Here is a 22,322-nt window from a genome sequence, read left to right as displayed (position 1 = left end):
TTTAATTAATAAAAAATTACATATTAAAACTCTTAATTATTTTTCAGCTGACATTTTTATTGATATGTATAGATTTCAATCATATCTTTCCTATTTTGTTCATAGCATCTAAGCTAGTTGGTTGGTTACTTAAGTTTGAAATCTATTAGTATGCTTTGAACTTGATTATGTGAGTATATACTTATGTAATGGGTGTTTTTCCTATTTTTAGTTTAATTGAGTGTTTTTTCTATTTGTACAAATTGTTAGAGTTCTTCATTTATGTATTTAATTGTTATTGTTTCTTAGGAAGTGATGATGGATCGTTCTGAACAAATTAAGATATGTGTTGGATATTACTGGATTATGAGAATTCAATTTGACACGTTAATGCTGCTTTTCTTAGTCACTTTATATATGTATATTAGGAATAGAAGGCGCGGTCATTCTTCGATTGGTCGAAGAGTGAACACACTGCCATTAAGGCGAGATGCATTAGATAATATCATTGGGGAGGGTGGAGATAGAAATTGCATATGGGAGTTAAGAATGAGTTTGAATGCATTTGCAACTTTATGTGAATTGCTACAAATTCAAGGTGGATTAGACGAAGATGGTCATGTTGGCATAGGCGAGCAAGTAGCTACTTTCTTAATCATATTAGCTCACCATACCAAAAATCGCAGCGTACAAGTCAGGTTCTATAGGTCTGGTGAAACTATTAGTAGGTATTTTCACAAGGTATTGTGTTCAGTTTTGCGTGTCCAAAGTATCTTATTTGCAAAGGCAGACCCTGTACCGGAAGATTGTGTAGATCCCAGATGGAAATGGTTCAAGGTAGGTCGTGTATGTATCTCCAATTTTTATTAGTCAAGTTTACTTTGCGTGTAATAACTAATTTTTTTTACATTTGATAGGGTTGTCTAGGAGCATTAGATGGAACTTATATAGATGTTACAGTCCCGAAGAGTGATAAATCTAGATATCGGACGAGGAAATCTAGAATATCCACCAATGTCTTAGGAGTTTGCAATCGGAACATGAATTTCGTCTATGTCCTTAGTGGTTGGGAAGGATCGGCATCTGATTCAAGGGTATTTAGGGATGCTATTACTCGACGTAATGGCTTGAAAATACCTATTGGTATGTCTAAATAAATCTTTTTCAAAAGAATAATAACTATTGTTTATGAGAATTAAAGATTATTTCTTATATTTTTCCATCCTTCCATTTTATGGTGTTATTACTTAGTGGATGCTGGCTATACCAATGGGAGAGAATTTTTATCTCCTTATAGAAATGTTCGTTATCATGTGAATGAGTGGGTTCAAGGTCATCGAGCACCACAAAATCGTCTAGAGTTATTTAATAAGAAGCATTCTTCGGCTAGAAATGTAATTGAGCGGTGCTTTGGGTTGCTTAAGAAAAGATGGGCAATTCTACGAAGTCCCTCGTTCTATCCTATTAGGGTTCAAAGCCACATTATTATTGCTTGTTGTTTGTTACAAAATTTTATTCGTATGAACATGGATGTTGATCCCGAAGAAGATGCAACTCTTTTGCAAGAACACATACCCGTAGGAGATGATACTATAGTTGATGAAGCTGACACAATTGATGCTGTGGAAAGTAGCCATGAGTGGACTCAATGGCGTGAGGACCTAGCAACCGAGATGTGGGAAATATGGAGAGGAGAACATGGCGCATAGAGTTTTTATCTTTCCTAGTTTTGTCATTTTTTCATTTGTACTAGACGATAAATTATTGTTATTTGAATTCATTTTTTCAAGGCTTTGTTTTAATTGTTCAAGAGATGTCAAAATTCTAGACTAGTATTGAAATCTTTAAAGTATGTTAACATTGTGCTACTGATATTTTTAATTGTACTTCAATTATAATTTGCTGGTAGTACTTTTCTACACTATCTTTGGTAGTAGGTTTCATATTGCTGTAAGTAATTCTAAAGATAATTCTAATACCATTGAACTCTAATTTTGATAGTACTTATGCTGCCATGGTTTACTTTATTTGTTATTATGCAAAAATATTATCTAGCAGCAAATGGCCTCCACACCTCGCCAATGGACTGAACAAGAAACTGAACAATTCGTGGTGTTCATGGAGGAATTGGTTGTTGAGGGCAAGAGGGCAGATGCCGGTCAATTTAAGCCAGGGGCATTTCAAAAACTGGCGGACAAGATGAATGAGAAGTTTCCTGGATGTGGTCTCACTGTGAAGCACATCAGAAACAAACACAAGCGCCTGAAATAAAAAGATATGTTTGTGGCTGAGATGTTAGGTTGTAGTGGTTTTGGGTGGAATTCTGAAAAGATGTGTGTTGAAGTGGATAGTAAACAAGTATTGGAAGCGTGGGGAAAGGTGTGATACTAATTTTACGCATTTAATCATGCTTCTTACAAGTACTTTTTAATTCTCATGTAATTGTATACTTTGTTTTATGTTGTACAGGGTCGCAATGTTACACTCTACACTCCAGGCAAGCCATTTCCTTTGTTTGAACGTCTTGGGAGTATTTTTGGCAAGGATAGAGCTACTGGTCTTGATGCATGTAGTGGAAAAGATGCTGAAGAAGATGTCACACCGGGCTCTACATTTGCTGCGGCCACAGCTGGTGGGTTGGGTTTAGGCGGAGACGATGTTGACATGGAGGACTTAGCAGCTGGCGAGAGCGAACTACCCAATACTTTTTCAACCTCATTTGCTTCGTCAAGTGAGAAGATTCAGGGACGTCACACTGCAACTAGAAAAAGCAATGATGCTGCAGTCCTATCAAACTTAGCTGAAACTTTCAAAGCTGCGGTTGAAGATCAAGGAAAGCATGTGCAGGTACTAGCCAATGCAATGTCTGGTGTTAATGAGCAAGTGAATCTTGGCCGAACGCTAAAGAGTCTTGGTTTTAACACAATGGAGATCGTGCAAATTGCAAAGAAATTTGTGCAGAATCCAGAATTGAAGGCAACCTTTTGGAGTTTGGACGAAGAAAAGGCGGCATTCGCACGAGATATCATGGAAAATTTTTAGCTATTGTTGGGTGTAAATGGTGGTCTTAGTAGTTAACTTATTATGGTGTCTTTTGCTAAAACTTATCAAACTTTTCTGCATTATGTTATTTTTTCTTATGCTAATCAAGTGACGTACACTAACTACTTTGCAACTCCTTTATGCGTGAATAGAATTTTATTCATATTGTCCAATATTCTGTGTTGATTTTCTGCTATTATGCAACTATGTTATCCATCAGGCAAATGTTAATCGTATTGTGCAATTTGCACTTAAAATTGTGCAGTCTTACTAAAGGATATTGAATTCTGCATTATGTATATTAGGAGGCTGCACTTAACTTATTTATTAGGTGAGTTTGTGCAAATGTGCACTTAAATTTCTGCAAAACTACAAAATTCTATTGAATTTTGCAGATTTGGAATCAAGTATTGTTTAGAACTTGTGTTTTCTTAATCCTGTGTTGATGTTTATAACCTGAATTCTTAACTTCTGCACTTATATATTTGTGCAAATCATACAAGATATAACTTAAATTACTATTAGCAAAATAAAGAAATAGTACAAACCAAGGTAAACATCAAAGAAACAACTTTTCATTGAATTTTCAATTCATATAATTTCATTACAAAAGAAGGACCCAGCAATCAATTATGTATTTGCTAAAGCTAAACCAAGTTTACTGTTATGCTGTTGTTTGTCATGATTTATTGTACAGATACAAAGCCAAATATCACAAAGAAAAAATACAACTTTCAAAGTCTATTAACATTCCCAACAGCCATCATTCTAGACTAGCACTTTGTCTTCTCCTCTTGTAGTTTTATTCCTTGAGATTTTCCTTCTTTGTTTGCTCCTTATGCACTCTTGGTGTCATGCTTATCTGAAATGGGATAGATGTAATACAATAAATTGAACAGTTCACGACTAAAGAATCCAATAACAAAAGAAAAAGATAAAATTCACTCCTCTTTAGTACTTTATAAAGATAAAGCAATTTCTTTAAGCCTTTACTCAATATTTCCAACTTGGATTACGAAATGAATTAAAATACGATTTAACAATGTCCAAACTGTGATGATGATCTCTTCTTTAACATGAGGCAGAAATTGAGATCACAGCATTGAAATCAGCAAGGCACTCAATTGGAAGGGCAAAGAAAAAATTCATGAGAAAATCATCAATTAAATCAACTTTTGCCACACCAACGGGTCTGCAATTTCCCTCTTCATCCATTCTCTTCCCTCTTCCACTTTTCATGTCATCCATTGATTCTTCATATCTCAAGGATGTCATCACCATTAGTGGTGGAGCCTTGCAGATACTCCCAACAGAAAATAAGAACTTGGCCTTGAATTCAAAATCAACCTAGCTTGTTACAAACATGATTGTAAGAATTTAAACTCAATTCCCACTATTGATGTAAGAATCACTATGCCATAAATATAAAAATCTAGAGTTCAAAGATTGTAATCTCATATGAAATTAAATTGGTTACCTTACCAGATTCTCGGTTAATGGTTCCTTCAAATGCTTCTGGGACTATATCAATCTTCAAGAATGGGGTAATGGCAACAGTCACACTCACGTATATATAAAATAAGAGTTATATGCTTAAACAAGTCCTATGCGTAGTGAGGTTAATTAATTTTAAACATTTTTTGTAATGAACTTCAGCTAATTGTAGAAAATTTTTTTTATGTTTTGTGGTCTCCACTCTAAATGAGTCATACAAGATGCAATAGCATTTCAAATTTTCAACCCTTATCAGGATAATTTTATATCCATTACAATTTTAGAAGCAATGAGATATTATTAATTTTGTCACTAATTCACTTTCACGACACCAAAAACGCATCAGATGCTCTGTAGAAAATAAGAAAGAAACATTGATAGGAATACAGAGAAAGAGAGTGGCACCTCTGGAGTATTTCGACGGTAATGAATAAAATCCGATATCAGCACACGCGCTCTCCATCGATGAGCAATACCCTGTGAACAACACTGGCTAAATGAACCTGCAAATAATGACTCAACAATTAAGAAGAAGAAGAAGAAGAAGAAGAATCACACATAGATTCGCCTCGAAGAAGAAGAACCACACAAAGATGCGCCCAGAAAATATCCACCAAACAGCAAAGACGAGGAGGCTAGAAGAGAGATATTTGGGGGCAGGGGTGAGGGGGAAGAAACCCTCGAAGCAATTTGCAAGTTTCTGTAAGTAGGTTTTTTTTTAATTATTAGATTCTTATTTTAAATTATAGGGAGAAAATAGTCTTTTACTAATTATGTAGTGTCTTGTTCTTTAAAACAAACACAATATTAGACACTCTTTTAATGTCATGTCTATTATATCCAAACACCATACACAAATACAAATATTTTATGTCTATGTCTCAAGTGTCTATGTCTTAATGTCTATGTCTTAATACATACACAAACCAAACGCAGCCTAAGTGACATCATACATAAATAGGGGCTGGCTTATACGACGGCCCCATTTCCAAGCCCAAAGGCCCATCCTCCCCCATGACGGAGCACGTGCGACTCACACCGGATCTATGACCGTGTCTCTCCGAGTCTGAGCCTCTCAGGCTCAAGATCTACGAGAGCTGCCGCTTCCTCTCATCCCTCTCCCTCTTTGTTTCTCTCTGTTGAGCTTCACAGTTTAACGATCACCGTTTCCGACTCCTCACACTTTTGCGGAAGCGAGAGCTTCCGAGATGGCTTTCATGGCGGTCTTGGAATCCGACCTTCGCGCCCTCTCCGCTGAAGCCCGCCGTCGCTATCCGGCTGTTAAAGACGGCGCCGAACACGCAATCCTCAAGGTCACTCTTCCATGCTCTATATTTTTCAATCTAATGCTCATTTGCATTCTGAATTGCATTTTTTCTGCAACGTGCGAGATTCTGCCGCATTTTTCCCCGCTTTTAAATTTTCTAGTTCAAGTTGGAAGGTTTTGTAGCAGTGCTTGTGGTGATTGTAGGAAGTAGAAGTGTTGTGAGTTTCGATTTCCACTTCCTGGCTTGAAGATCGTTGCGATTGTGCTAATGCAGTTTGATTGTGTTGATAATCGAAGTTTGTGCCTTAATTTAGAGTATTTATCAGAAAATTAGGATTGTATGATTTTCTTTTAGAGAAATTTGGAATGATGTTTCAGATTCTTTCGGAACACACTTTGTTTCTTCTGTTAGGTGTTGAAGTGTGATGCCAGGTAGCTGCTATTTGATGCCGGCTAGAATGATGGCAGTTATAAAATGTTTACATTTTCTTGTTATTACTTGCAGCTTCGTTCATTGTCAAGTCCTAGTGAGATTGCGCATAATGAGGACATATTACGGATATTTTTGATGGCATGTGAAGTCCGAACAGTGAAGCTTAGTGTTATTGGACTTTCTTGTCTGCAGAAACTGATATCTCATGATGCTGTTTTGCCATCAGCTCTGAGAGAGATTTTAGCTACACTGAAAAATGTAAGTTCTCATAACTAGTTTTATCATATAATGGTAGAAGACTTCACTGGGATCTTAATTTTTCCGGCCATATTGGTTGTGCCATAATGTTTATTTTGTGGCCTAGGTTTATATTTGATTATAGCGACTTCTGCATCTTATTACTTTGAAATGAATGGAATGAAATAATTTGGGTCTGTGCAAGAGCTGTAGCATGATGGTTGTGTTACATTCTAGTGATAAGGCTAAATAAAGCATTGATAAGTTGCTAATCTTTCTCTTTATTTCCTTTGTTCCCTGGCTCCTGCAGCATGCTGAGATGGCAGATGAGGGAGTTCAGCTCAAGACCCTTCAAACAATATCAATAATATTTCAGTCACGTTTACATCCTGAAAATGAGGTAAGCTTAAGCCACATCAACTATAAGTGTTTACCATTTATTAACTATATTATAGGTGGAAGTTGGCTGGTACGATGACTGTACCCTCAAATTTAATGTACCGATCTAGATTGATAATACTAATGGTACTAATAGATCTAGATAATGACCATGATGCGAAATGGACTGTGTCATACTGTTGACACTTTCAGAGAGGAAGGATGATTTCCTTACTATAGGGATTGAACCTTATGCATGTTAGTAAGAAAATCATGTTATGGATCAGTTTAAGGTGTTTAGTTGTGTTACATTAGATAATTGAATAGGACAATATTTACTATCTATTACCCTAAAATCAGTATTACATATTTAAATTGTAATGCTAATATAAAACTTTTATCATCAACAACAACAAATTGGTACATTATTAAGTAATTAAGATGTTAAGATATTCAACTATAAGTAGAAATTTTTGGCTTTTAGCAGATATTTTAGTAATACATGTCAGCATATGGCTCCCTTTTTGTGGAGTGTTGTACCATTATAGTAGGATAAGATTAGGTGTTTGGCTCTATTCTATATATTGCACATGATCCTTTTAGAGAAATTTCCCTCTTTGATATGTTGCAAGGTGGGAAAGCTCTACTTCATTGATTTTGTTTATTTATTCCTTGTTATTTTTTTATTTTGTAAAGAAATTCTGTTGATTTCTTATGTTATGTCATACTTCTCTTCATCTAAATAAAGTTCTTTTACGAAATACAAATTTAAACCCATAAATAAATATAAAATCAGAAATATATTTGAACAACCACAATGACAAAACTTTATTGTTATTTCACTTACCTGGGGTTGAGTACATGGATTAATTATGCTATATTGTGCTAGAAAACTATATATATATATATATAATTTAGCAAATGCGATGTGCTAAATTGTTTTTGGCATTGATTACAGAGAAGTGGAGAATTAGACATCCTCCCAACTAAAAGTAAAACTGTTATGTACCAAACTAATTAGAAATTAGGGACCTAACTGAAATTGAGTGAACTATGGGCTAGGGTGGGTTTTGTAACTATCCTGCCACCTGGCACAGTTAGTGAGGGAAGCATGAGGGAGGGTCAGGAAGCAAGTGTAATTGCTAACTGAATTGGGTAAGGGAGTAGAAGAGGGGTATTAGTAGTAACAGTGGGGGGAGAGGAGGTAGGAATTAGAGTGAGAGAATAGAACAGGGCTAGGAGGGAGGCTGGCTTCCAAACCTCAGCCATCACTATCGTACTGTTCCTTGTGAGTTTCTGCATTTTCCTATTTAATAATACTACAGTAGGAGTGTAATCATCTTGATTCATTTCCTTTTCCTTCTATACTGTTTCTGTTTGTGAGAATTTCCTTTTCTCCGGTACCAGTTGTTACAGTATGAAAGTAGCATAACCACTAGGAATAAATTTCCATGGGGTAGAGTGAGTAGCACGTGAAGCAAGATTTGCATCCCATCCATTTCCGTTCAAGCAATACTTGCTTTTAATAACCTTATGCCAAAGAGAATGTGGTTCTAAGGGAAAGCACCATAGCCATTTTGTTGCGAAACTAATGTTTTTTGATATCAGATTACCAAGACTCAATCCTCCTTGTTTTTGGCTAGACAACAAGTCTCCCGACTCACCAAATGATCCCGTGTTGAGTCGAAATCACCAGAACAAAGGAAATCCCTCATTATTTTCTCAATGGTTTTACCCACAGTCCACTCCCTTTGGTATGTGAAACAAAGATAGGAAATAAAGAGGGATACTTGATAAGCGAGGTTGAATAAGAGTGATCCTTTCTCCTGGGGAAAAAAAATGCTCCGTTCCAAACTTGAAAACACTTGGAAATCTTCTTCCCAACAAGATCTCGAAAAATGTTGAAGTGGGATTCTGTTAGGGACTTGGGTATTATGGGGTGCTCAAAGTCCCACATTGGGTAGTATGGGATGCTTGATGTTGTATATACGGAAAGTGGTTCTTCCCCCTTATCAGCTAGCTTTTAAGATGTGATTTCCCACTTTCCTTAGATAAGTAACAATGGTACCAGAGCCTTGGTTGTCGGCACCATGGAAAGGGCTACCTATTTGCTGGATTAAGGTGAGTACTAAATACTGATAGCCGGTAGCAAACTGGCTGCCGCTGGGTTAGTGTGATAGAGTGATATGGGATGCTTGATGTTGTATATAAGGAGAGTGGTTCTTCCCCCTTCTTTAGCTAGCTTTTAAGATGTGGTTTCCCGCTTTCCTTAGATATGTAACAATGGTACCAGAGCCTTGGTTGTCGGCACCATGGAAAGGGCTACCTATTTGCTGGATTAAGGTGAGTACTAAATACTGATAGCCGGTAGCAAACTGGCTGCCGCTGGGTTAGTGTGATAGAGTGATATGGGATGCTTGATGTTGTATATAAGGAGAGTGGTTCTTCCCCCTTCTTTAGCTAGCTTTTAAGATGTGGTTTCCCACTTTCCTTAGATAAGTAACAATGGTATCAGAGCCTTGGTTGTCGGCACCATGGAAAGGGCTACCTATTTGCTGGTTTAAGGTGAATACTAAATACTGATAGCCGGTAGCAAAGTGGCTGCCGCTGGGTTAGTGTCGATAGAGTGAAGCTGCCGTGGATGTCGGCTCTCCAGGGGCGGTGTATGGTTAGGGACTTGGGTATTATGGGGTGCTTAAAGTCCGACATCGGGTAGTATGGGATGCTTGATGTTGTATATAAGGAGAGTGGTTCTTGATGTTGTACCAGAGCCTTGGTTGTCGGCACCATGGAAAGGGCTACCTATTTGCTGGATTAAGGTGAGTACTAAATACTGATAGCCGGTAGCAAACTGGCTGCCGCTGGGTTAGTGTGATAGAGTGATATGGGATGCTTGATGTTGTATATAAGGAGAGTGGTTCTTCTCCCTTCTTTAGCTAGCTTTTAAGATGTGGTTTCCCACTTTCCTTAGATAAGTAACAATGGTATCAGAGCCTTGGTTGTCGGCACCATGGAAAGGGCTACCTATTTGCTGGTTTAAGGTGAATACTAAATACGGATAGCCGGTAGCAAAGTGGCTGCCGCTGGGTTAGTGTCGATAGAGTGAAGCTGCCGTGGATGTCGGCTCTCCAGGGGCGGTGTATGGTTAGGGACTTGGGTATTATGGGGTGCTTAAAGTCCGACATCGGGTAGTATGGGATGCTTGATGTTGTATATAAGGAGAGTGGTTCTTCCCCCATCTTTAGCTAGCTTTCAAGGTGTGGTTTCCCACTTTCCTTAGATACTTAACAGATTCCCACCTAAAGGAACACCTAGATAAACCGGGGCCATTCCATATTATGACATTCAGCTAGAGATACTCTGTCTAAGAGATCAGTGGGGTCAATATTAATCTCCGCTAAACCTTTTTAGAGAATAAAATAGAAATTACCTTTATTTAAATGATTGAAAACATATTTTTAAAGCCTTCAATTATTGGTATTGTTATTGTTTGGGAACAAATTTGTAAACTAAGCTATTAAATATATTATACTTAAATTATTTTCAGGATACCATGTCCCAAGCTCTTGGTATCTGTCTCAGGCTTCTTGAAAACACTCGATCTTCTGATAGTGTGCGAAAGTAAGTACAAACTACTTTTCTTATTATTTTGTCATGAATCTTTTCTCTCAAAAGCTTAAATTGTTGCAGAGAGCACATAAGTGCTTTGGTATCTAATAATGTTGAAAATTCAGGAAGTTTTTCTCCCTGACTACTTTTTGTTCATATTAATATATTTTTTTTTATCAGTTCCTCATGAGTGCTTATGTTATATTTTTGCAGTACTGCGGCCGCTACCTTTAGGCAAGCGGTGGCCTTGATTTTTGATCGAGTAGTTTTGGCAGAGTCGCTTCCTGCTGGCAAATTTGGTTTTGGAGGTCAGCTATCTAGGACAAGTTCAGTTACCGGTGATGTTAACCGTAGCATCAATCTATCCGAGTATGTTGCACCCTGTGCTAATATAATTCCAGACCATTGTTTTAATTTTCCCAGATGAATATGGGTGTGCAAGTGCAACTTTGATTTAAGACTTGGTTGTTGGTTTGTCTCAAGTTGATTACTTTACTCTCAAGATTTGAACTTATAGTGTTATACCATGTTCACTACACTGTGCAGCTCATTAGACTGTGAATCAATATCTGGAGGGCCGCCATCAATGAGGGGGACCTTAACTGAAACTGGAAGACTTGGTCTGCGCTTGCTAGAAGACCTGACGTCTCTTGCCGCAGGTGGATCTGTATGTGCTTATAGAACCTCTGTTTTCTCTGTAATAATAGATCCACCTTCTAGAAATTTTATTTTATGAAAATCTAGGAATCCTTTTAGATTATAGTTTTTATATATGTAATGCATTTTTATCCTAATATTAGTTGATGACATTTTTTTACTAAATGAAATCAATCTCTCTTCTGTTTATCAGGCAGCGTGGTTACGCGTTAACATTCTTCCAAGGACATTTGCACTTGATATTATAGAGTACGAAATCTTTTGCAACTTCTGTTTTATGTGGTTCAACTTCTTCTTTGCAATGAGATATTGATTGAGATACCTGGATTTGGCTATCTTTTCATTCACTCTCTTAAATTTAAGTGAACATTGATCAATTTTAAAATTTTTTTACATAAGGAAAATGTTGGAAAATAACTGATTACTAATTTGGTGCATCTTTATTTATTCTATTTTATCTTTCTTGTATATTGTGATACAATTGAAGTGCTCATGTTTTCAAGTCAGTAAAGCAAAAGCTGGAAACAAGATAAATTGTAACATGAAAATAATTAGTTGTAGCACATAAGTTCATCCTGTAATTTATAAATATTTTATTTTCCTCATTGATCTAATCATTCTTTTTAATTAATTCTGATTTTATTCATATGTTGTGCTTGTATGGAGTATAGGTTGGTTGATAATGCACCAACTTTGGAAATTTAGGATGAATGAATAAATTGAGAATAAACAGATGGCAATGGTTAAATAATTCTTTTTTGGTAGCAAGAGAAACCTCATTACAACATAATTTACAAAAGAAAATAATTCATACATAAGATATAGCTACAGTATAAAAAGCTTAGCTAGGTAACGTTGCATGCCAATCCCTTTGAATATCAGCTAAAGGAATCCTTTAAGTAGACCATGTTTTGAGCACCAAGGGAAGCCAGAAATTACTGCTATATTAAATGAATTCAATAGTCGAAAAGGAATCATTAAAGATCCTGGCATTCCTTTTGAACCATATCCGGCAGAACTACAAAAACCATGGAGTGCCATAGAATCTTTGCATTTTTATATGAGCCAAAACCTCTAAATTTAGTGAGAAGAAACTGATTTAGGTCTATAGGGAAAACCCATGATTCTATCAAAATACCAAAATCCTAATCCACAGAGATCCTGTGTACTATGAGAAAAAAGCCCCTAATTTGAATCCAAACCACCCATTGTTAGGGGACAGAACATGGGGTCTAATCAAATTAAGAATTGCAATCCAAACAAAACCTTAATGAATGGAGGGAAATTTAGATTCCAAATAAGTTTGTTCAACGTAAAATTTTCAATGATAGGCAAGGTTAAGAATTGAAAAGAAGATTTACTATTAAAATACTAAAGGAGTCATGAGTCTGAATCTTAGTGTTTAGGTCCTTGCATAGTTGAAGATGATTAAATAAAGTAAGAACTCTAGCTCATTAGCCACTTTATCATGCAAATTTTGAACAAAATGGAAGTGAAAAACTTCAAATGTCATCCAGAGATAATAAGTGACACAGAGTTGTAGTATGTAAGATAGGTGAGTGAGGCATTACCAACCCAAATATTTTCTGAAAATTTATTGTGAGAACCATCACTCATAGGGAAGGGAAGAGAAGAGGAGGTAACAGGTGAGTTGAATTTTACAGAAAAGCAAGTTTATTAAAATAGAAGAAAAGAGCACAAAAGAAGTGTGAGGCATTTTTAGTCAGAAATACGAAATTTAACAACTAAATCTTTATGTGGTTAAATCATGCAATAAAGCATCACAATCCATATGAGAGTTAGATAAAGAAACACCATTGATCAGATCATGAGCAAGCAAAGGCATGACAAATAAGTAATTTTTCCCTAAATAAGGTCAACAATTGAAAAACAGAAAAAAAAAAAAAATCACTGCATATTATAGCATTTCTTGCAAAATAAAGATACCAGAACATGGCATGAAATGATAAAAGGTAAAAGCCAGTAAACTACCTTTGCCTCCTTACAAGAGCTTAAAAGCCTCAATTTAATGTTTTCTTTTTCCCGCGTTTTGTTGGGGGGATGTAAATTTATAGCATGTGTGATTTGTTTTATAAATTGACAAATATCGAGATTAGGTGAGTGAAATGCTTTTATTGGTACAAATTGAGTGCACACTTGCGAATCTCATTATAGGCAGAAAGTTGATTAACTTCACTTTTTTTCTTTCTGAATCAAAATTACCCTAAGTATCAAATATTATATATTACACAAACAATTCACAATGAAAAGCACTACTTTTAAAATTTTTTTCTTCGTAAAATCGAAACAAAGAAATACTTTTAAGTTAAACTACTTTAAGTTAATACGTTAATGTATCGGTTGAATATTTATTGTTTTTCCGTTTTTATATATGCCTCATGACTCTTCATTTCTCATTGAATTTCTTTGCTTATAATGCTAACGTCTATGATGAAATTGGTGCTTCTTGAATTCATTACTCATTACTCATGGAATTCCTATGATGAAACTGATAATGTCTTTTTTAGATAGATATACATCCGCTTGTTTCCACATACATTATTTATTGAGCTATTGAGAATTTGACTTACATATTCTATAAACTTGGTTATCCCTGTTCTTTAGAACTGTGTTGTTTGGATTGTTGAATTCCGTTTTATTCAATACCAAAATGCCGAGTCTGCATTGTGAATAAATATTCATTATGACACTTATGTAATGTTTTCCAGGTTCATATTGTCCAATTATGTTGCTGTTTTCAGAATCTTACTACCCTATGAGCAGGTGTCCATGTTTAATTGCAATTCTTAACGTTCTTTCAGGTCTTTAATGTAATCATATAAAACATATTTTTCATTCTTTTATGTCTATATTTCTTCTGAAATTTTCTCAGGCTTTAAGAAGGCAGATATGTTCACTCCTGATGACTTCCCTTCGTACCAATGCAGAGGTAATTTATGCTTTTAAACAAGATGACTATGTTTCACTATTAACATTCTTTATTACATAAGAGTTTATACTTTACATACAATATAGGGTTTGCTTTGTCATAATTCCTTAACTTGTTGACAGCTGGAAGGAGAAGCCGGTGAACCTATTTTTCGCCGTTTGGTCTTGCGCTCAGTTGCTCATATTATTAGGCTTTATAGTTCTTCCCTCATCACTGAATGTGAGGTAAGTTTTCTTTTCCTTTTTCCATGTAAGCATTCTTTAATGTTAAGTAGACTTCTGGAACAGTCACTACAGCCTTCTACGATGTTAAGATGATAAACTGAACTTAGGATAACATTAATTACTTAGAGGTGAAGGAGAACTAAAAAAAAATTGTAACTTGACAATCTTGTTTTTAATGGGTTCCGTTTACGATGTTAAGATTTTAAACTGAATTCAGGATAACATTTGTTACTTAGAGGTGAAGGAGAAGTAAAAAAACATTTTTGTAACTTAACAATCTTGTTTTTAATGGGTTCCTTATCGTCCTTACTTTTTGTAATTTTGTCTCTTTACCTCAGTAAAATTCTTTCTTGTTTCTTACTTGAAATTTTTTAAGGTGAAGAAGGGAAAAGAGAAGAAGAGGGGGTGCAGGGTTCATAAAAATGGGTTTAAATGAGGAAGAGAACTAAGTGTGGAAGGGGAAACAAAATTTTGGTTGGGACTGGGGGGATAAAGGGCCAAAGAATAGCTCTTACCTTGAGACATTGTAGTCTATTTGGAACTCTCCATTAAAGAGAGCTCTTCATGAACGTTTTAGGCTGAATCCACTAATCGGTCAGGACAGCAACCTATTGCATAAGCGGCCACTTTAAATTTTTATTTTATGTTTTTCATTTATCCTCACACACTAAAGAGGCAATACATATGATAGCCCTGGAATAATTTCATTTCCAGAAAGCCTTTCCTTCTCACTGTCCTAACTCTATTTTTAAAGATAGTCTACTGCATGTGGTCTATAAAAGTTCTGATCTGCATTTTCTGGGGCTTGAGACCTCCAGGCGTTGGCATTATAATATGGGACTGTATGTTATTGTTTCACCGATGTCAGGCACTGAAAGTAGAACAAGCTTCTGGTTGTAAGTGGCAAAAATTTGGTTTTGAGTACTCTTTGACATTGCATCCTATCTAGAGCACTTGTCTTTGGGCTGAAATTACATCCTCACTTGAATTTAATGCCTCACAATGAGTAATTTGTGTGATCTTAGTTTGAACCTCCTAATATATCGATAGCATCCCATTCTCTACAGAATCTGATGGTGCTATATTATTCATTTATTTATTTATTTTTTATTTGCAGGTATTTCTCAGTATGTTATTGAAGGTTACCTTTCTTGACTTGCCACTATGGCATCGAATTCTTGTTCTTGAGATTTTGAGGGTAATCCATATGTTCATTGTTATTCTTTTCATTTTTCTTTCATATGGGTTATTGATTCAATCTGTTAATCTTTAATCTAAAACTAGAAATGATGGACTGTAGGGATTTTGTGTTGAGGCACGGACCTTGCGAATTCTTTTCCAAAATTTTGATATGTAAGTTAATACTTTTGTTTGTTTTATGATATTGTCCATAATGGTTGGTAGTACTGATTCATCAGTATGCCTTATAACTACTCTATCCCATTGTAGTGTTCTGTGTGCACCTTGGCAATATAGGTCATTGCTTGTCAGTACTACTCAGTACTAATGGATATTTTAACAATTTAGATTTACATAGAATGGGGAAGTCTTTCGAAGATTTGACTTAATACGGCATGTTTATATATTTAAGAAACTGATGGAGGTTTGTAAAAGGGAGTAAACCATAGTTGGTGATTTGTACTATGTAAAGCCTATGTGGCATTGCACATTTATTCAATTCTTTGGTTATCAAATGCTTGTATCTTTAGGGATGAGTACTTACCCTTGTTGTCCATGTTATTGTCAAACAACAAAAATACAACAAAGCTTTATCTCACTAGATGAGGTCGGCTACATGGATTAAATGATGCCATTGTGCCCTATTGCTGTGTTTGGTTAGTGTCCTTTAGACACAAGAACACATACACAAATATACATAGGCATAAACATACACAAATTTTTTTAACATGTTTGGTGATGATGTACAAGACACAATTGTCTAATTCAAATGTCTATTTTACACCAGTTATAACCACCACCACCATTGATTTTCAGCACCATTTTCAACCTCACTCCAAATCAATATCATCAACAACAATTTAATCATCAGTTCAACAATTCAAATAAAAAAAAAAAACTAAAACATAGTAAAAGGTTCAACAATTAACTTTTGGTTTTTTAAAAAAACTGATACAAAAAAACAGAGGCAGGGAAGGAGTTGGCACAAGGGAGATGATGTCGATGAAGTGGGATGGAGATGTGACAGAGGTGACTCGATGAAGTTGAAGAAAGATGGAGGTGAGGCAGAAAATGATGGCGGCTTCGGAGGAGGGTTGCGAAGGAGGAGTAGAAATAGATGAAAAAGAGAGCAGAGGGAGGAAGGGTGGAATGAAGAGGAGGACGAAGAGAGGAGGGCATTGGGGCGTTGGTGGCGGTGGTGGTGTAATGATTGGTGATGGAGGGAGAGGACAGTGGTAGAGGAAGGCAAAGGGAGGAGGGAGGAGCAGAGAGAGAGGGAAAAGAGGGGTTAGGTTGAGGATAAAATTGGCAACTTGAAAAATAATTAAGGATGAAAGTGTCAAAATTCGTGTATTATAGAATGTGTCTCAATGTCTTTGCTTTAAAGAGGGGTGCTGAAGACATGTATATTATGTGCATTTGTGTGCCACAGTGTTCATAAAAAACGTGTCTTAACAAACGGTGGAAATGTGCCACTGTGTCCATGTCTTTGATGGACATGGGCACTAACCAAACACTGCCTATCATATATTATATTATGTTTACAATGAGACTGTTTACATATTGACTTCTTTTCATTACCTCGTTTATGGTTTGTTTAGGTCTTCGTCTACCTTTTGCCACTTGTATATTTCCATCTGATTCACCCTTCTAACTAGATGCTTTGCGGACCTTCTCCTCCACTTGTCTATGTTATTGTCAAAAATATAAAATCAGCCGTGCTAGAAAGCTAGAATAATGTAACCAGAATCTCTTAAAAGAAATCATGATAGTAGTTGGATGCAATGTGGTGGGGTGTACTTATTTATCCAAATATCAGTTATTATGTTACATTATTCTGCATCTAATGTCTGGGAAAAGGTTCTTGCTATCAATATGTCATCATTTCATCTAGAGTTATGCTTTCCTATCATCCAGATGGTGATTTAAGGTTCCCTTTCTGGGGTACATTTGTTTTAGGCTTTTAGCCATTTTTGACAACAAATCACCATTTTGACTAAAGAAAATTACATTTCATATAATTTGGAAAGTTTATTTAAAATAAATAGATTCTCAAAAGTATCCATTTCAGTCTTTGGTATAAACTGAAAAGAATAGCTTCTCTGAACAACCTATTTTCAACAATATAAAATAATCAAAATATAAAATCACCCTTTTCAAAAGGTGAAACAAATGCACCTTTTAGAAGGCAACCTAAATCAAATCTATCCACTTAGTTCTTTAGTGCACACACACGCATACGCACAAACAAGTTGATTATTTTGTATTCATTGCTGCTATCTATTGTTGTCATAGGCACCCAAAAAATACAAATGTTGTGGAGGGAATGGTCAAAGCTCTTGCTAGAGTTGTTTCAAGTGTACAGGTATGATTTTGACAATGGTTTCATCCAATTTTTCAGTCATGCATTTAATGGCAGGGTACCAAGGAATGACTCACTTTGTTTTGCTTTCAATGGTGCCCAGAAAAAGGGGGAATTTACTCTCATTGTTGCTACTGCATACTTTCGTCCAGCCTTTTTATATATCATACATATGCTATTGTGAAGACTGTTAGCTAGGGTTGTTTTCTGTCCTTTTTCTGCATTGATTATAAATTGTATGTATTGAAGAAACTTTAGATGCATTCTCTAGGTTCAAGAATCAAGTGAGGAGAGCCTGGCAGCTGTTGCAGGGATGTTTAGTAGCAAAGCCAAAGGTATTGATATTCGTATTTAGGTTGTGCAATTACTTTGATATCTATCTCTTTCGTACAAAGTTAAATAATTGCTTTTAGTCCCTTTTTTTATCCACCAGCCACGGCTTCATATTGAGGTCAGATTTTTTCATAATTTTAAACAATCTATTATCTATTATAAATTTATAATATATCAAAAAAGAGATCAAAGGAGTGTGTAGTGAGTGAGTGACACGTAAACTTTTGTTCTATAAGTTTGTCATGTCAACCATAAAACTTGGTTTGCAACAACATAGAAAAGGACAGTTATCTATATAACTACATTTATACTATCACATAGAATAGCATCTATACAATCAACTAATTTCCCACTTTGAATTATCTACTCCTAGAAAAAATTATATTATAAAGAATGTTAGTTCACATCAATGGTCGAGGTTCCAACATTACATGTCTGTTTTGGAGAGCTTCACCGTTTAGCTCCTCTTGTTCTTTACTTCTATGTAGGCTACTCTATGCTTTTAATATTGTTGTTATTTCTTTTTAATATGTATAAATTGATTAATAAAACCTAATTCATTCTCCCCGTTTAATGCTCACTTCAACTCATATTTACTGTATAAATCAACATCTACTTCACACCACTTCTTTGTCTCCTCCTACATAATTTCATGTCTCGCACTCTTTCTCTTCCATTCTTACTAATATTTTGCATAAATATTTTTGATGGTCACATTTCTTTTTCTTATTTAGAAAAACAATTGGCTCATTATGTATTAGGTGATGAACTTCCTATAGCATTAGAACGTATGATGTTCTTACAGTTTTTTCTTAGTTTTTTTTTTTTATCTAGTTGTGATCATTAGTTATATATTGACTTTGTTAGCTATATATCACTTATTTTTCCTTTCAACAATTTACATTTTTTAATATTATTTAGTTATAATAATAACGTTGAAAATATATGGTGTCATGATTCATGAAAAATAAAATTAGAAAATTGGATGTTATTTTCAGTTATTGAAATATTTTATACACATTTGCATTGCATCTAATCGTGTCATTCCTGCACTATAGGATTTAAATATATGCTAAAAAAGACTAAAGATAATAAACAAAAGTGACTACGTAAAAAGAAGGAAGGTAAAAATGATTATATGAAAAGTGAATAAATTTCAACAGTGAAAAGTCTCCTATACAAATCATGAGCTTTACGCCAAATAGATGCTAGGCATTTAATCCTATCCCATAAAACTTGCTTACCGAAAGATTTGTCATTGAAGGTAAATGCGTTATGCTCCAACCAAAGAGTACAAAGTGGTAAAATCTGCACAATGCCACAAAACTTTTGCCTCTTTCCTACTACCAAACCGAACAAAGGTAGTCAACAGAAATTGGTCCAGGGTTGCAGGTACACCCAACATTTGGCAAAGTTGCTAAACAATTTGTTCCATAAAAAAAAAGCCATGAGGCAATGCTAAAACAAATGTAAATTTGACTATGAATTTGCTCCACACATAACACACTCAATGGGGGAGATACCCTTCTGTGACCTTCGAACCTGCAACAAGTCATGGGTCTTAATTTTGTTAAGCATAACTTTCGATATAAAAAATTTGACTTTAGAGGGAGCTTTGGACTTGCAAATGGGTTTGTCTAGTAAGTTGTGTTGGAGGAATGAGTAAGAAGAAGGATTTACAACAAACTACCAGAGGAGTGAAGAGATCATATCCTTTTCTCGAGGTTAGAGGTGTCACAAAGAAATGGCATCAAGGAGACCTAAGCAAATCAAGAAGTTCAGAGGATTCCCTATCATTAAGGTTAAGAAAGAAATGTAAGTCCAAAGAGAAAGAGGATCCAGGATTTAACAGGAGAATTATGGAAGGTGGATAGATCATGTAGACAACGAAAGGCTAGGTTTAAGGAGGTATCTCCTATCTAGTGGTCCTTCCAAAAGTTGAAATGAGATCCATCACCTAGGGTTTGAAATTAGTGTATTAGCACGAGTAGGAGAATTAGCATCCCACCCATTCCTGTCCATACCATATTTGCTTTTGATAACTTGATTTCAAAGAGATTGGGATTCTAATGGAAAACATCATAGCCATTTTGCCACCAAAGTAATGTACTTTAGACACAATATTGCCAAGACCCAAGCCTTCTTTCTTTTTAGGACCACATAAAAGGAAGTGCCTCACAATTTTTTCAATGGTGTTTGCCTCTCCAACTGGAATATGGAACAACAAGAAATAAATAGGAATACTTGAGATGCAAGACTGGATGAGATTGATGCGACCACCTAAAGAGAAATAGGTCCCTTTATAAATTGCTAACTGCTTAGAAACCTTCTCAATGGGTTTAGCACCAGGCAACACACAGTGTTTTCTACAAATGTGTTTGTAGATATGTAATTTAAATGTTCTGCAAAGAGATGATTATTTTAACATTGTGTTTAGGTGTGTTGTGCGGAGGTAAACACATCCAGGTCATCATATAATGATCCATATGACTAACAGATGATGATCATCTCTATTGCTTTTCAATGGATAAGGTACTAACTTGTTATAACCGTGGTAAAATCAGAGACTAATATTCTTTTTGATTGACTAGATTGTTACATCATGAAAATTTCAGGGATTAAGCTGTAGTTTTCCCGTAAATATAAGCAGTTAGTTTAATCGAGAGGTAGTGCTGCGCTTATTCTTCTTTCATGTTTAGGAATTCAATACTATTCTTCTGTGCTTGCGTAATACCTATGTACATGGCTCTTTGATGCCAAAAAAATTCTTTGAGCTCTTTTTTTCTTTTTACTTTTTCTTTATTAAAAAGAAATTGATCAAGGAAGAATTTTTATTTTAATAAGGGGAGAAGCGTAAAAAGTGATAGGGAAAAAAAAAAAAAGAATATATCATGGTGCCTCCATTTACTATTGGGACTTCCCAAATTTAGCAATCTAAATGATAGAGACGCTCTAGATTTAGTAATCCTTTGGGATCTCCTTGATTCTGTCAATTTGACGGCTTGTACAATTAAAAGATCTTGGCCTCTTTATTCCTCTATATCTTTTCTTGCAAATCTTACTTTCATTTCCGAATTCATTCTTTGAACATTTTTGCTTTGATAAACCCATTTGGTAGCCCAATGCTCTCTTGGTGCAAAGAACATCTTGTGGGATAGGATTAGGTGTTGCCCGTGCAAACCATATCATTTATGTAGAGAGGGTTTTCCCTCAAATATGCTGAGAGGTTGGAAAGCTTTGCTTCTTTTGCTGATTCTTGTTTTCAGTATTGAGGATGTCTTGTCCAGCATTATTGTACAATTATCCAGTCCTCATTAATAAAAGTTCATCTGTTATCTGGGAAAGATAACGATTTTTCTGTTTGCCACTGTCTGAAATTGGTTTTATACCTGTAACAATCTTGAAAATTATATGGCTTTAAATTTTAGATTTTATTTGGATTTTTATTAAAATTTGAATTGATGTGAATAATGTTATATTCTACCAACTGGCTACTGTTTCATATCGGGAATTTGAATTTGCCAGGGGAACACTGTAGAATAAATAACATGTATGGGATGATTTGTTTGACGATATTGGTTGTTTGTTATATTCTACTATTATGTCCTATGACTTGGACCTGTTTAAGTTCATTAAAACTGCAGTAATGTGTTACAATACATAGTTGTTCTTTTATGCTTAACATTCTAGATGTTCTTTCTGTAGGGATTGAATGGAGTCTCGATAATGATGCTTCCAATGCTGCAGTCTTAGTTGCCAGTGAAGCACATGCCATAACTTTAGCAGTAGAAGGCCTACTAGGGGTCGTCTTCACTGTTGCAACGTTAACTGATGAAGCCATGGATGTTGGGGAGGTAATATCTCTCTGCTGATTTTTTTTTTCCATTTTCTACTTCATTTATGTTATGTTGATTAACAACTTGCTTTCTCTATGTGTAAACAGCTTGAGTCCCCTAGATGTGACAGTGACCCACCAGCAAAGTGGACTGGTAAAACTGCAGTTCTCTGCATTTCAATGGTTGACTCACTGTGGTTGACAATACTTGATGCATTGTCCCTTATTCTATCAAGGTTTGTTTTCAAACATGCATTTTGTATAGATAACAATTGAAGCTGTATATCCTACATCATTAAATAATAGAACCTATTACAGAATGAAACTTTGTTGGATTCCAACC

The 22,322-nt window shown here is 35.4% G+C and overlaps 3 protein-coding genes across 3 annotated transcripts in view; 2 read left to right on the top strand and 1 right to left on the bottom strand.

Moving 5' to 3' along the window:
- Window positions 1-396: 396 nt before the first annotated feature.
- Window positions 397-1,688, top strand: LOC107465510 (uncharacterized). Its single transcript, XM_052254272.1, has 3 exons — window positions 397-816; window positions 897-995; window positions 1,383-1,688. The coding sequence occupies exons 1-3, from the start codon at window positions 397-399 to the stop codon at window positions 1,686-1,688; spliced, it is 825 nt and encodes a 274-aa protein (XP_052110232.1).
- A 2,072-nt stretch (window positions 1,689-3,760) lies between these two features.
- Window positions 3,761-5,531, bottom strand: LOC127741546 (uncharacterized). Its single transcript, XM_052254271.1, has 5 exons — window positions 5,491-5,531; window positions 5,074-5,215; window positions 4,921-4,992; window positions 4,499-4,552; window positions 3,761-3,883 (listed from the first exon to the last, which is right to left on the bottom strand). Exons 1-5 carry the CDS (start codon window positions 5,529-5,531, stop codon window positions 3,824-3,826), a joined length of 369 nt encoding a protein of 122 aa, XP_052110231.1. The 3' UTR covers window positions 3,761-3,823.
- The window catches only part of LOC107465512 (uncharacterized), a 36,528-nt gene continuing 19,706 nt past the window's right edge, over window positions 5,501-22,322 (top strand). Inside the window, 16 exon segments of the mRNA XM_052254270.1 lie at window positions 5,501-5,828; window positions 6,288-6,473; window positions 6,763-6,852; window positions 10,378-10,451; window positions 10,653-10,808; window positions 10,986-11,106; window positions 11,290-11,345; window positions 13,826-13,880; window positions 13,990-14,046; window positions 14,169-14,270; window positions 15,388-15,468; window positions 15,571-15,623; window positions 17,745-17,814; window positions 18,083-18,146; window positions 21,850-21,998; window positions 22,088-22,215. Of these exon segments, the coding sequence (XP_052110230.1) occupies window positions 5,724-5,828; window positions 6,288-6,473; window positions 6,763-6,852; window positions 10,378-10,451; window positions 10,653-10,808; window positions 10,986-11,106; window positions 11,290-11,345; window positions 13,826-13,880; window positions 13,990-14,046; window positions 14,169-14,270; window positions 15,388-15,468; window positions 15,571-15,623; window positions 17,745-17,814; window positions 18,083-18,146; window positions 21,850-21,998; window positions 22,088-22,215 (1,547 nt within the window). The 5' untranslated portion in view covers window positions 5,501-5,723.

The sequence above is a fragment of the Arachis duranensis genome, chromosome 9, assembly GCF_000817695.3.
Source record: "Arachis duranensis cultivar V14167 chromosome 9, aradu.V14167.gnm2.J7QH, whole genome shotgun sequence".
Classification (NCBI taxonomy): Eukaryota; Viridiplantae; Streptophyta; class Magnoliopsida; order Fabales; family Fabaceae; genus Arachis; species Arachis duranensis.
This window is presented reverse-complemented; position numbering and strand designations above follow the sequence as displayed.